The following is a 14095-nucleotide window of genomic DNA, read 5'->3' as shown; positions in this document are numbered from 1 at the left end:
CCTCGAGGCCCGGAAGCGGACGCGGGCGGCCTGGGTCTCGGTGGTTTTCCAGCTATGGACGAAGCCCACCGGCAGGTCCTGCGGCGGTGCCGGCTGCAACTGGTCCGCGAGCTGCAGGTGGACTTGCTCTGGGATCACCTGCTGGACCGCGATCTCTTCACGCGGGACATGATCGAGGACATCCAGGTGCGCCCAGATCCCCGCCCAGCCCGCGCTTCCCGCTCCCCGCGCGGGAGGAGGCTTCATCACAAATGGAGATGGCCAGGCGGCCCTAGAGGGTTGCTGAAGTCACAGCATGACCTAATGAGGGAGCCCCCGCGCTCCCCTCCCCCGCCGGTGCCTCCCGGGACCCATCCCTTCGGGAAACCCTTGTTCAGGAGCCCAGTTTCCTTTCAGAGTCGAGCCTACTGTCTGACACTTGTTCCTGGGGAAGTCACTTATCCTCTTTGAACCTCAGTTTCCTGGGCTGTGATATGGCGACGGCAGTAGCATTGTCTTAAGGAGTCCGTGAGCATAATGGATGTGAAACTGTGCAGTGTCAGGCAGGGTAAGGGCTCAACTTGCCTGGCTGTGCTTTGACCCCCTTGTGTTAAGCTTATGTTTTATAAGGGGTTTTGGCCATAAGGGGTCTGTTGCAGATAATGGAGACAAGGATAAAGCCAAACATTTGACTTTCTCTTTTAAAGTTCTTTCCTGCCTTTGCCTTGTTCGGGGCTCTGCACAGGCCTATGAGGTAGAAGGAAGACACAGGAGGTATTTCCTCCCACGAGGAATGGGGTGCTTCCTAGAGTCTGCTGGCCAGGGCCTTCCAGGCCACTTGCAGGCCAAGTGGCCAGTGTCTGCATTGTCCGGGAGCTTGGCCTGATTCAGCAAGGAATAGGACCAGGGCCACATGGAAAACTGCCAGTGAATAATAGTGTTAAAAAAGTCAATGAGCCCTTGCTGTGTGGCCTCTGAGGAGTGGAGCTGTCTTGAGGCCATGTTGTTGCCTGCAGGCACTAGCCAGGGGACTGAATGGGGGGCTTCCAGGACCTGATTTTGATGTGTGTGTGGCAGCTGTCCCACACTGACAGGCAGCCCTTAGACATTAACAGGGTGTCAGAATTGAACTCCACATTGATATTCCTGCCTGGAGAGCATCAGCTTCCTCAGAGAAAGGCCTCACCATGGTGGAGGTTCCTGTGCCCTGCTCCTTGGTCTTCAGCTGTCAGCTGGAGCCCAGGCTATTTATTACCTGTGCTTCTGACAACAGTTGCAGAACAGAGGTCCCCACTACCCCCTGCTCAGGTTGGGTTCATATGCCAGAGCTGCTCACAGAACTCAGGAAACCTGTTTACTCACTAGATTATTGATTGTTATTCTTAAGGATATTGAAGGACATGAATCACCAGCCAGATAAGAGATGGACAGGGCGAGGTCCTCACACTGGCACCGCTGTCCTTGGGGAGCTTGGGTCTGGCCTGTGACCTGTGGAAGCGCTCTGGTTCCCCAACCTGGAAGCTGTCTGAAGCTCCTCTGGGATATTGTAGGGGTTCACCCACTTGGTTTCTTAAGGAGCTTGCGTTATATTGATGGGGTTGATTAAACCACTGGCATCGGCAATTGAATTCAACCTCCAGCCCCGTTGTTTCCTTGGAGGTCAGGGGGATGGGACTGGCAGCTGTGTTTGCCAGCCTCCGGGTCGGCTCCACTGGCAGCCAGCTCTGCTGGTGACCTTAGATAGGTCCCCAGAAGTCACTCATTAGCATAACAAGAAATAACTTACCACTCTCATTACTTAAATTCTGAGGCTTTTTGGAGCTGTGAGCCAGGACAGGGCGAGGTCCTCACACAGGCATGAAGGCCATGCACACTTGAGAGAAATAGTTTTGTCATTCGAATGACAAATTATGTATTTTTTCCTTCTAAATCACAATATTGCAGGTGCTCACCAACTCAAATGCTCACAGATGCCCCGAACGGGCAGTTTGTAGCTCCTGGCGAATGTTGGATCCAGCGCTGCCGGATTTTTCATGTTTTTAACGGGAAGTTTGGATTCTTGGTTTTTGATGTCAAATACCCAGATTGGAATATTTGCAACAAATTTAGAATTTTTAAAGACCATCGTGCCAACAGCAGACTACCATTTTGTCACACCTGTGATATTTGAAAAACATACGCGCGGATTGGAGCCCTTGTCCTGGTTCTGTTTATGTGTCAGCAAATTGCAGTACCTTGCTGAGACTCAGTTTCCCTCATCCGTAAAGTGGGGAGTTCTTAGAACTTATCCCTTCAGGTGACTGAGGAGGGCGAAGTGAAATGGTCCATTTATAACACAGTGTCTTACCGTGAACATTCTGGCAACGCTGAAAAAATGTCACCACTATCTACTCATTGAATAGGCACGCAGCTGTTTTGCTAGTGGGTTATTTCTCAGTGACACTATAGGTCAGTGCTGGTTAATATAGTAGCATTCGTCACGCATGGCTACTTCAGTTTAAATCTGAAGAAATGAAAATGAAACCAAATAAAACCCTTCAGTATCCCCATCCTCAGTAGCCATGTGTGGCTGACGGCTGCCCTATCAGATGACAAAGGTAAAGACCATTTCCGCCGTCATGGGAGGTTCTCTTGGGCAGTGCTGCGGACAGACATTTGAGGGGCAGCTTGCTGTCTTATTCTTGTGGATCTAAGGAACTTACCCAGTGCAGGTGAAAAGGACCAACAACAGATAACGGGTGTCCTCCTGCTCCCACCTTGCTCCCAGTCTCAGGGACCAGTCCTGCCATCCCCACACCTGCCAGCCTTGACTGCCCCCTAACTTCGCAGTCACTCAGTTTTCAAGTCTTAGCAGTCCCCTCTCTTTATTTCTCTGCTCTTCCCTACCGTCTTTCTGTTCCAGCTGCTCCATCTTTGCGGCTCTCTGACCCGGATATGGCGCCCTCCCTTCTTGTCCGCCCTACCCCAGGCGAATTTTCCTACCAGGCCGCTCTGCCTCCCAATCCCTTAAAGCTCCTCGCCAGCTCCTCACTGCTCCTCACTGCTTTCCGGCGTGACCATGTAGCTGTCTCCTCCCTCACTACTGCTCCCCCCGCCTCCTGTCTCTGAATTCACTATTCACTTCCTGATGTTCCCTAGGGTCCAGAAAGGGTTTCAGTACCTTCCTGGAGGGCTTCTGAATCCTTCCGGCCTGAGAGAGGTGCCCTGGGGGCTCCCTCCGTCTGCCCAGCAACACGTGCTTTCCTCCTGCCTCCTTGTTTCTCACTGTGGATTTGCCTGTTTGCATCGCCCACTAGACGCTTGCTTCCTGGGGACCGAGTGTGCTCCCAGCCATATTTTTAGCACTTAGCACAGTGCTGGGAACAAAATAGAGGCCTCCAATACAGTGAATGAACGAAGTGAAGGCTGGCAAGTGGCACATGCTATGACTGCCGACTCATTTTTTGACCTTTGGGCCTGGAGGGGAGCGGGGAGGCAAGGGGAGGCTCACAATAAGTGTGTGGGTAATAGCTCTTTCTTTCTTTTTAAACAGCGCGCAGGCTCTGGGTCACGGCGTGATCAGGCCAGACAGCTGATCACAGATCTAGAGACCCGAGGGAGCCGGGCCCTTCCTTTGTTCATCTCCTGCCTAGAGGACGCAGGCCAGGATGCTTTGGCTTCACTCATGAGAACAAGTTGCCAAACAGCAAAGCAAGATCTGGAGGTCATCAGGCCCCTGGACATTGAGCCTGCGGTGCTCTCACCAAGGGACCTCAGACCGGTGGTGTCCAGGCCAATAGACATTAGTCCTCCAGGATTCAGTAATGTCCGTGAGTACTGAGGAAGGGTCAGCGGGTGGGTGTGCGAGCTGTCTGGGGGTGACCACCGCTACAGGCAGGCTGAGTTGTGGAATTGAATTTTGCTGCTGTCTTTCTGAGTGCTCCTGGGGAGTGGTGGAAAATTCTGGTAGGTCTTTGGGAGACGTAACTTTGGCAGCCCCTCCTCTGAAAAGCAGGTGTGGGAGTCTGTTTTTGACCAGTGTTTCCCTTATCATGTTCAGGATTTGTCTTTGGGTCAGGGCGGGTGCCGCAGACCGGCCTGTGCTTCGCGATGCAGGGGAGCCTTTTCTTGGGGTGTCTGCCCCAGGCCTGGCACATGCAGGGCTCCGCACCTTCCTTCCCTCACAACACCCTGGCAACCTCCTCCGTCCATCCTTGTTGAGAAGGAAACTGAGGTACTGGGAGTGCCTAAGCTCCCACCCTAAAATATGCAAATCCCAAGAGCACAGCTGGGTGACTTTTACTTATCTCAACCCCCCTCCAGGAGGTCAAGATCTAGAACTGTCTGGTGTCTCCTAGGTTTCTCTGAGGCCAATGCCACCCTTCCCACTCCCACCCAGGCTAATTACTGTTCTCATCTCTGTCTGCTCAGATCCTTTAGCTTGTCCTTGAATTTTAACATAAATGAAACCCTTCAATACGTGTTGTTGAGTTTGTCTTCCTTTACTGTCATCTTTGTGAAATTCATTCATCTATAACAATCCTTCGTTCTCCATTGCTAGTAGTAGCTCTTATTCTACTGATTTTTTAAAGGATTTATTTATTTATTCATACAGAACTGGGGTACAGGCCAGAGGTGCGGGAAGGTGAGAGGCTTCACCAGAGACAGAGTGGGGAGCTGAACAGGCAGATCGATGAAGTACACTGCTGAGGGGAGCAGTGGGGAGACAGGAGAGGTCTGCCGCGCCATGTGGGCCACCTCCAGGGTCAGGGATTGAACTCGCACTGAAATGGCTGCAGCCAGCTTCGCAGTGCTGCGCTTTAACCCGCAGCGCCACTAGGAGGGGCCTCTGCTTATCCTCATTTAACCATCCGGTTGTAGGACAGGTGGATTGTTTTCAGGTCGGACTTTGTTTCCATGGCATCACATGCAGAATCTAGCACCTTCTATTTTGTGGTTGCTAACAGGGTGACAATGATTAACCTTGTTGAGTGCAACTTTTTTGCCAGTCACTGGCACACGCAGTGACCTCATCGACTCCTCTCCACTCTCGTAAGGCAGCTCCTACAGCTGTTCCCTTTTCGGGTGGAGCAAACTGAGTAACAGCAGGTAACCTAGCACCACTCGACTCGAGGCAGGCACTGTGTGCCTGGGTTCAACAAAGCAAAAAACGTCCCACAACCTTATAGGCTGGTGGCCACTTGCCTTCTTGCTGATGGAAATGAAAGCCCTTTAACACTGAGGGAAGCACAGCCAGGCTCCTCATGCCTTTGCATCCTGTAATATTCCCCAGGACTTCCTGCAAGCTGGGCCTCACGGCTTCCCCAAGAGAGGCTCCAGTCCCAGGGGCTTCCTTACCCTTCTGCGTTCTAAGCTTTCATATGAATGAATCACGCTAGATACACTTGTTCCCAAGTTGTGCGGCCTTCCCTTGTGTGGCTGGGTCACAATTTGTCCATCCATCAATTTGCTAATGGGTCTTGGGCCTTAGGGTAAGGCTTTAGCCATCATGGCTAGTGCTGTGTCTCTTGGCATCCGACCCTGGAAGTGTGATCGCTGGGCAGAGGGTAGGTGTGTGTTTAGCTTTACTAGAAACTTCTTAAAAAAATAATATAATAGTTTCTTTTTACATCATTTTGAGCCTTTTCCCATCTCAGTTGTCATCCCCGTGGGCTTCCCATCACCAAATCACCCTGTGCCATCACCATAGTTATTAGAAACTTCTAAGTGGCTTCATACGGCAGCTGTGCCCTTGGGGTGCTGAGTTCCTGCTTCTCTGGGTTTGTGGAGACTGTCCTCACGGAGCTCCTTGCCCCTGCCCTGTTTGACCCCGAAAGTCATGCTTTCCCGCTCTGTGTCTCTCCCAGGTACCCTGGAGACATGGAAGGGAAATGCTGACTTGGTGAGTCTGTGTGCAACTGGCCGGTTGCTGGCTGTGCCGTCTTCTCTGCTTTCTAGGTCTTTCCCGCAGCTGTGTCGGGAGACTAAGGCCTTGAGCCCCGGAACCCGGCCCCTGGAGGGGAGACTGAGCCCTTGAGCCCCGGAACCCAGCCCCTGGAGAGAGGCTCCCAGTCCCAGCCCCTTCTCACTCCCTGACCCCTCCAGCTCTTCCTGGAGCAGCTTGCTCCACCCAGCTCTGGCCTCATCTGTGAAGTCAGAACAGACCTTCGGGGTGGGGGGAGGCGTGAGAATCAGCTGAGGCGCCCACTGCAGACTGTCACTCCCCCTCTGTCCGCAGCCTTTCTGGCGTGACTGCTGCGCCGGCTCAGGGTTCCGTGCTGGCACACCCGGGAACTGACCATTGGTGTTTCTAGCCCCCGTAAGCCTAGCGGAGGCTGGTTTACCCGAGGAAATATGTAAACACAGTGTTCAGTGCCGCTCGCGAGAAGAGCAGGCTGCGTGAGGCCGGATTACAAGGCCCCGGATGCTCTGAGCACTGGCTGGGCACGAGTTGGCCCGCGGAGCCTCCCACCCCACTCTGGGTGCTCCCCCTGGATTGGGTGGTCTGGCGTGTCCTTTGGGCTGGATTTCGAAGCTAGCAGCTGCTGGCCCCAAATACTGCTGCAGGAGTTCTCTCCCAAGTTCCGCTGTTCGGATGTCACACACACGCCACTAGCTCTCACCCAGTCTGCCTGCAATCTCTGCTTCGGCCCTGGAGTGCTGGGCGCTCCCGCAGAGGGCAGGCTGACCTCATGTCCAGCCATTGCCCTCCAGACAGTCAAGTGCTTCAGGGGGGCCAGGGTCAGCTTCTCTTCGGAGGAGCCCGTGGAGCCCCCGGCTGACGTTGGTCCCTGTGCTCTGGGCAGGCGTACATCCTGAAGGCGGACCCCTGCGGCCACTGCCTCATCATCAACAATGTGAATTTCCATCCCGAGTCGAAGCTCAGCACCCGCAAGGGCTCCAACATCGACTGTGAGAAGCTGCAGAGGCGCTTCGGCCTGCTGCACTTCATGGTGGAGGTGAAGAGCGACCTCACTGCCAAGGTGTGGCCACTGTCCATGGAGAGGCCTGGGCGTGCAGTGGGGGTGAGGCCGGGTTCAGTGAGGGGGCCCTCCGGAAACCAGTACCTCCTTAGGATGAGCCCAGGTCTGTAGGGGTGGCTGCTGCCCGGCCTCTTTCCTTGTCTAGGCCACTAGAGTCTTAGCTCAGGAGCTCAGTTGGGGGTTCAGTGAATAGTGCCACAGCACAGCACCTTTTTCCAAGAATGGGGGCAGACATAACTGCTATGTTTGTCATTATTTCAGTCTTGGTCCTGGGAGCAGGGAAGGGGCTCTCTCCAGGCTTTGGGGGGGGGGCCCAGGTGGGGTTCAAGAGTCAGTCTCTGGCTCACCTGTGACCTTCTCTTGTAGCAAATAGACCGGGCTTTGATGCAGCTGGCGAAGCAGGACCACAGTGCTCTGGACTGCTGCGTGGTGGTCATCCTCTCTCACGGCTGCCAGGTGGGCGGCCTCAGCAGCCCACGACACTCCTGGCTTTGTGGGTGGAGCTGTGAGGCCCCGTCCACTGTTGTTCTCTCGGGAGCCATCTGGCTCTCTGAGGAGTTGCATGCGCCTCCTGGGTGGAACCGAGTTCCTGGAGAAGCCATCTGGGAGAGCCCAGGAGGAGACAAGCTGTGTTCACAGAGCTGCTACCCTCAGGTTTTGTTGAGAGCTGGCAGTGCACATAAGAGCTCCCAGCTCCTGCCTCAGTCCTGCTGGCAGCGTTCCAGGGCCCCGGCTGCTGGCTGGGAGCCAGGAACCTGGTGCCCGCTCTGGGCTTGGCCACTGATGTGCTGGGACATTGTGTTCAGCCCCTTCCCGCCACGGAGCCTCCTCGTCTGTTCAGCTGAGGTGTTAAGTTGACAGCTCTCAGTTGAGGGCGTGCTTTTCAAAGCTAGTAACTTAAATACAAAAGCCGGGATTTCTGGCTTCTCTTGAAAAGGCACCACACTCTGGCCTGCAGCTGGCCAGAACTGCCCCTTGGGTCCTTTGTTGCCTGCATGGCCCCTGGGCCGGCAGCAGGGGCATTCCCTGGGAACAGCGCTGAGAATGTGGACCCCAGGCTGCACTCAGACTCTTTATTCAGGGCTGCGCCTGGATGGGCCCCCTGCACATGATGTCCAGGGGAAATGACCTGGAGCAGTGGTTTTCAGTGTTAAGCAGCCCCCGCACCTAAAGAGGTAGATTGCTGGAACCCATGAGGAAGTTTCTGATTTCAGAGGTCTGGGTGGGGCATGACTTACATGATCTGCTGATGGTGCTGGTCCAGTGGCCATCGGCCATCGGTCTGGAGGGAACTGATTGACAAAGCTCCAGTGGCCTGTTGCCTCTGTAGGCCTCTGAGTTTGAGACCCCTGGAGTAGATGCTGACCGGTGTCCATCTGGAACTGGCCTTGTGCTTCAGGCTGGCACCTTCTAAATGCCTGACCCAGAGGCACAGAGCCTCCAAATAGCCTGTCAGTCATATCCCGGCTTCTGGGTTTGGTAACCTGGCTGCTTGCTCTCCTAGGCCAGTCACCGCCAGTTCCCAGGGGCTGTTTACGGTGCAGACGGCTGTCCTGTGTCTGTCGAGAGAATTGTGAACATCCTCAATGGAGCCGGCTGCCCCAGCTTGGGAGGGAAGCCCAAGCTCTTCTTCATCCAGGCCTGCGGTGGGGGTGAGCTGTCCCTCAGCCTCTCTGAAGGGGAAACCAGGGGGTGTGGTGCTGCCTCCGCCTTCCTTCTCCATCTACCACGTGCATGGGGTTTCCTCTCTGGGTGGTCAGAGAGGCCCTAAGCATTACCACGGTTGTCTGACTGGCAGCACTCCTTAGGCAATATCCCCCAGCCTTGCCCACCCTTTGGCCCACATACAGTGGACTCGTTAGCGATCTACAGGACTCTTGTTGGTTCGGTGCAGGCCTAGGATGTCACAGGCTCTGGCTTGTTCCAACCTCTCCATGGGCCACTCCTCTGCCTTATCTCCTGGCCAGCTCTTAGTCATCCATCCATCTGATTACAGCTGTGTCACTACCTCCAGGAAGTCCTCCGTCAACAAAGTCCTTCCTTGCATAAAGTGAGGATTAGCTGACCCTTGTGCTCCTCAGCTCCTGTTTTGCCTTGTCATAGCACTTCCTCCTTGTATCCCCTGGTCAGCTCTCCAAGGTCGCTGGTAGCAATATAGTTGTATATGTAGACTGCAATGATTTGAATTTGAAATAGAGTCGCATAAAACACTCCTGTGAACAAAATTCGAGATAATGTAAGATCCTGCCATTAAAAAGAAACAACTAGGAGTCAGGGAACAGCAAGACTCTAAAGCTGGAATGCAGTGAGGCCCCTGTGCCCTTTGGTAAATGTTTTTTTTAAAGATTTATTTGTGCATACAGAACTGGGGTACAGGCCAGAGGCTCAGGGGTGGCGAGCAGCTTCACCAGAGACAGAGCGGGGAGCAGAACAGGCAGATGGAAGAAGTACACTGCTGAGGGGAGCAGCGGGCGTGTCAGGAGAGGTCTGCCATGTCATGTGGTCGCCTCCAGGGCAGGCGGGAATCGAACTCATGCTGAAGTGGCTTTATCTTCTCAGTTTAGCACTGTGGCCACATGGGGGCGCCACCTCAGCCTGAGCAGCCTGTTTCCCTGGGAGCCCTACCTGGTGTTCTGTGTTCTCCGGAAACCAGAGATCTGCTCTGGATTTTAGTGACGCTCGTGTTGCTCTTTTACATTTCACAGCTGTTCCAGTGTAAAACAATTCCAAACCATTCAAAAGCCCTCTAACCTTCACTAAGACTTAGGCAGAAGCCATGCCAGGAAAGGCGTGCCTCGGCCATGACACGTCAGACAGTGGGGTGATGCCATGCGGCTCTCTGTGAAGCACCTGGCCAAAGCCAAGAGGCTCCGTGAGGCCGAGCCGCGAGTTTGGGGGCCCTCGCCAGGCTTTTAGGGGGCCTGCTGAGAAGACACAGGAAGGGCCACATGTGATTTGCCGTCGTGTGCATTTCAAATCAGCGAGGTCCTGGTGCGAGCCCCTGCGGGCAAGGCCTTCGTGGCCCGGGTGACCTGGGGCTGGCTCAGGACGCCCCTCTCCGAGATGCCCCTCCCCCCAGCCAGGTGCCCAGGCAGCCCCAGCAGGCAGGCGCCCCCACCCATCTTACCTTGGGGCAGCGTTTGTGACGTTAAGTATACTCGCGTGCCACCGTCACCCCTCCACTTGCAGAACCGCTTCATCTTTTACTAAAAATGGAAACTGTCCTCGTGAGCCGGAACCCCCAGCCCCCGGCCGGCCGCTCGCTTCCGTTTCCCGCGCCTGCGGGCTGGCCGCTGCGGCCCCCTCGCTGGGCAGACCCACGGGGTATCTCTCTGCGGCCGGGCGGCTTGTTGGGCTGAGCGCCGGGCTGTGAGCGGTGTCGGTTCTCGCCCTTCCTGGGGCCGAGCGAGAGGCCTCATTTCCGAGTGACACGCTTCACCGTTTTCACGTGCACAACTCCGCGTCACCCACCTTCCCGGGGCTGAGCGGCCACCACCGCAGTCTCATTCCAGGAGTTTTCGTCACCCCAAGAAGGGTCCCCGTAGCCACTAGCTGCCGCCCCTCCTTCCGCCGCCCTGTGGCAACGGGTCAGCTGCTTCCCAGCCGCAGGGTTGCCTGTTCTGGCTCTTCGTGTAGCGCCTCTTGCGTCTGGCTTCTCTCACTAGGCGAGTTTTCCGTCCGTGCTCTTGCGTCTGAGCACGTCATTCCCTGGAAGCCGGATGCCACCCCGCGGCATGTCTTTGTTCTCTGCTCATCTTTTGTCTCTTGTGAATGATGCTGCTGGGGACATCTGACAGCAAGTGTTTGTTCCAACACCTGTTTTCAGTTCTTCCGGGTGTGCACACTGTCATTTGTTTTTAGGGCGTTTCTCTAAATGTCTGCTTTTCTCTTCCACTCAGTTTTTTTTTTAAGATTTATTTATTTATTTATATAGAACTGGGGTACAAGCCAGAGGTGCAGGGGCAGTGAGAGGCTTTACCTGAGACAGAGTGGGGAGCAGAACAAAGTACACTGCTGAGGGGGCAGCGGGTGGGCCAGGAGTCTGCTGCACCCTGTGGGTCAGCTCTGGGCTGGGGATTGAACTTGCACTGAAGCGGCTGTGACCATCCTGCAGTGCTGCATCCTAACCTGTTGTCCACCTGGGAGGGGCCCCACCCAGTTTTTTTTTTTTTTTTTTAAAGATTTATTTATTCGTACAGAACTGGGGTACAGGCCAGAGATGCGGAGGGTGAGAGGATTCACCAGAGACAGAGTGGGGAGCAGAACAGGCAGATCGATGAAGTACACTGCTGAGGGGAGCAGCGGGTGGGTCAGGAGAGGTCTGCTGCGCCATGTGGTCGCCTCCGGGGCAGGCGGGGATCGAACTCATGCGGAGGTGGCTTTAGTTTCTCAGTGCAGTGCTTTAACCTGCTGCGCCACCAGGGAGGGCCCCCCACCCGGTTTTTAATGGGTATAAAATTTGTAGAAATAGAACTTCTATTTTAGCATCCTAGCCATGCTCGCCCAGCGCTGGAACCCTGGCTCCAGAAGGAATCAGGCAGCCTGGGGGTGGGGAGAGAGCAGGCCAGGCCAGGCCCGAGCAGCGCTGGCCTGTGGTTTCAGCGACAAGCGGTGGCCGTTTCTGTTTTCTGCAGAGCAGAAAGACCACGGGTTTTCGGTGGCCTCCGTGCCCCACAAAGACAGAGCCCCTGAGGACGACTCCGAGTCGGACGCTGCTCCCTTCCAGGACGGCCTGGGGCCTTTTGACCAGACGGACGCTGTGGCCAGCTTGCCCACCCCCAGTGACATCTTCGTGTCCTACTCCACCTTTCCAGGTAGTGCCACTGGAGGGCTGTGCTCCCAGCCAGCGGGTCTCCCCACCTGCCCTAGAGAAAAATCCCGGGTGTGTGTCTTGGTTCTGCCTCTTCCAGCTGTGTGACCAAGTTACTCTGCCTCTTTCTGTCCAGAAGCGCAAGGCGAGGCGGGGGAGGCACTTAGGATACAGAGTCGGAGGCGGCGCACCCCTTGGGTCGCTGTGCTACACCCTGTCCCGCCTTGGTCTTTTCATCTCTAAGATGGACTCACACCTCGGGCCACGCGGGTGTGGTGCACTTCCCCCGGCTGAGCCAGTGCCCGCCTCAGGTGGACGGTGCTGGCTGCCATCCTTTCTCCTCCCTGGTCTCCTTTTTGGGTGACACCATCACGAGGTGGAGGAGATGAAGTGGGCCAGGATGGGGGCTCCTGCCAGCCTGTGAATTCGTGGGGTCCGAGGGACCCAGCCTGTGTGCGCACCTGCAGGTGGGGCCTCTCCGCTGATGGCTAACTTTGTCCTGCAGGTTTTGTCTCCTGGCGGGACACCAACAGCGGCTCCTGGTACGTGGAGACCCTGGATCGCGTCTTGGAGCAGTGGGCTCACTCTGAAGACCTGCAGACCCTCCTGCTCAGGGTAAGCGCGGCCTGGAGGGCGAGGCTGGGCGGGGTGAGCAGGCAAATCAGAGCTAAAAGATGCTTCTGCCCTTAGCTGCAGGTATTACGAACGGCAGGGCATTTCCCGTCGGCCACAACTGGCTTCCTGGCTCCTGTGTGGCCCCCAGGCGTCGCCTCTTGTTCCCCCATCTGCAGAGTGCCAGGGAGGGGGGTGGTGTGACTCAGTGGCCTGCGCCTGGCACCAGCAGCGGGCCGTACCCTTTGCCTCACTCTTGAGCCTCAAGATCAATCCCTTGAGGCTCTCCCTTCTGGAAGGCCGCCCTGCGGGACTGAGAAGGATGGCCAGGGAGGGGCCCCGCCTACCTGTGAATCTTCACTCAGGACAGTTGCTCCCGCCCGGGCCCTACATGGGCCACTCTGGCCTTGGCAAGGTGCTCGGCGCCCTGAGGGCTGGTTGTCAGGGCTGGGATTGTGCCGACCTCCTGCGCAGGTGCAGGCTCCGCTCCGTGACCTCCTGCGCAGGTGCAGGCTCCGCTCCGTGACCTCCTGCGCAGGTGCAGGCTCCGCTCCGTGACCTCCTGCGCAGGTGCAGGCTCCGTTCCGTGACCTCCTGCGCAGGTGCAGGCTCCGCTCCGCCCAGCAGGGGGCGGTGGAAAGCGCCCGCAGGGCTCCTGCTCAGCCGCCCGTAGGGGGCGCCCGTGCTCAGGCCCTGGGAGGTGAACCCCCGAATCCCCCGTCCCGGAGGTGCGCGGAGCATGGGGCTGCATCAGGGCCGGGTGGTGCCCTTGGCTCTTGGCCCCTAGCTCTCCTCTCAGCTTCCCTCCCAGCGGGCCTTTCAGTCAGATCAGAGCTGATCAGAGCTTGCTGAATTCTTAAATTTTGAAATTTTGAGTTATTTTAAACTTAAGAGTTGAGACACTGCTCTTCAGACTCCCCCTCAAGGGGGCTGCAGTTCTAGCCATTTTTTCAAAGTGCTGATTCTCTGAGCTCCCCCCACCCCCCCAGCCCCCCCTTGGAACTCACAGACCCCCTTTCTTCACAGGTCGCTGATGCTGTTTCGGAGAAAGGGGTTTTCAAGCAGATGCCCGGCTGCTTTAACTTCCTGCGCAAAAAACTTTTCTTTAAAACATAAAGACGCCGGGCTGCGCCCCCTGCCTGTTACCCCTAAACCTCCCTGCGCCAGGTGGGGGGCGGGGCTGCTTTTTCTCCAGTGAACCCAGACTGGCTCTTAGCAGCGGCCACACTGGGGACAAATGACATCACAGAAGAAGAGCTGCAGCCATCACGGCCATCGTGGCCCTTCCCCGTGTCTGGGCCGTCGGTGCAGTGGCTTGCGGCTCCAGCTGCCCAGCCTTGCCCTGTGGACATCTGGGGCAGGTAATCCTTGCGGTGGGGGCCACTCCTCAGGCTGGCTGATATTTGGCAGCGCCCTTGGCTTCAACCCACTAATGCCAGTAGGTGGCCCCCCAGAAGGTCTTGGGTTATTGCCGCATGTCCTCCTGCAGGACACCTCCCCCGCCCCCAACTTTTTCAGAACCCCTGATTACAGGAAATTCTGGCTACAACCAGCATCTTTCCTAGCAAGTTTGGAGCGACTAGAGTCTGCGGGCTGAAATCTGTGAATCCTACATGAATTTTTACGTTATTAATTTTGCCAGTATTGCGGTATTTAAAAAATACGTCGTAGGCAAATATGGGCTCTTGTGTCTATTTCCTCCCCCTCCTTGTAAAGAAGACATTTGCTTCTT

The 14095-nt window shown here is 56.0% G+C and overlaps 1 protein-coding gene across 2 annotated transcripts; it reads left to right on the top strand.

The window, feature by feature from the left end:
* The first annotated feature begins 28 nt into the window (after positions 1 to 28).
* CASP9 (caspase 9, apoptosis-related cysteine peptidase) lies at positions 29 to 14039 on the top strand. 2 transcript variants are annotated; one of them, XM_004678524.2, is made up of 9 exons: positions 29 to 186; positions 3512 to 3788; positions 5826 to 5860; positions 6765 to 6941; positions 7308 to 7397; positions 8446 to 8593; positions 11576 to 11755; positions 12257 to 12366; positions 13390 to 14039. In XM_004678524.2, the coding sequence occupies exons 1-9, from the start codon at positions 55 to 57 to the stop codon at positions 13477 to 13479; spliced, it is 1239 nt and encodes a 412-aa protein (XP_004678581.1). In that variant the 5' UTR covers positions 29 to 54; the 3' UTR covers positions 13480 to 14039. The 2 variants fall into 2 exon arrangements, with proteins under 2 accessions (XP_004678581.1, XP_004678582.1); XM_004678525.2 differs by lacking the exons at positions 5826 to 5860; positions 6765 to 6941; positions 7308 to 7397; positions 8446 to 8593 and having other exon boundaries at positions 36 to 186.
* The last annotated feature ends 56 nt before the right edge of the window (positions 14040 to 14095 follow it).

This window comes from Condylura cristata, unplaced genomic scaffold (assembly GCF_000260355.1).
Source record: "Condylura cristata isolate star-nosed mole 26May11 unplaced genomic scaffold, ConCri1.0 scaffold00008, whole genome shotgun sequence".
NCBI classification, from domain to species: Eukaryota; Metazoa; Chordata; class Mammalia; order Eulipotyphla; family Talpidae; genus Condylura; species Condylura cristata.
The sequence above is the reverse complement of the archived record's forward strand: the minus strand, read 5'-3'. Positions and strand labels throughout refer to the sequence as shown.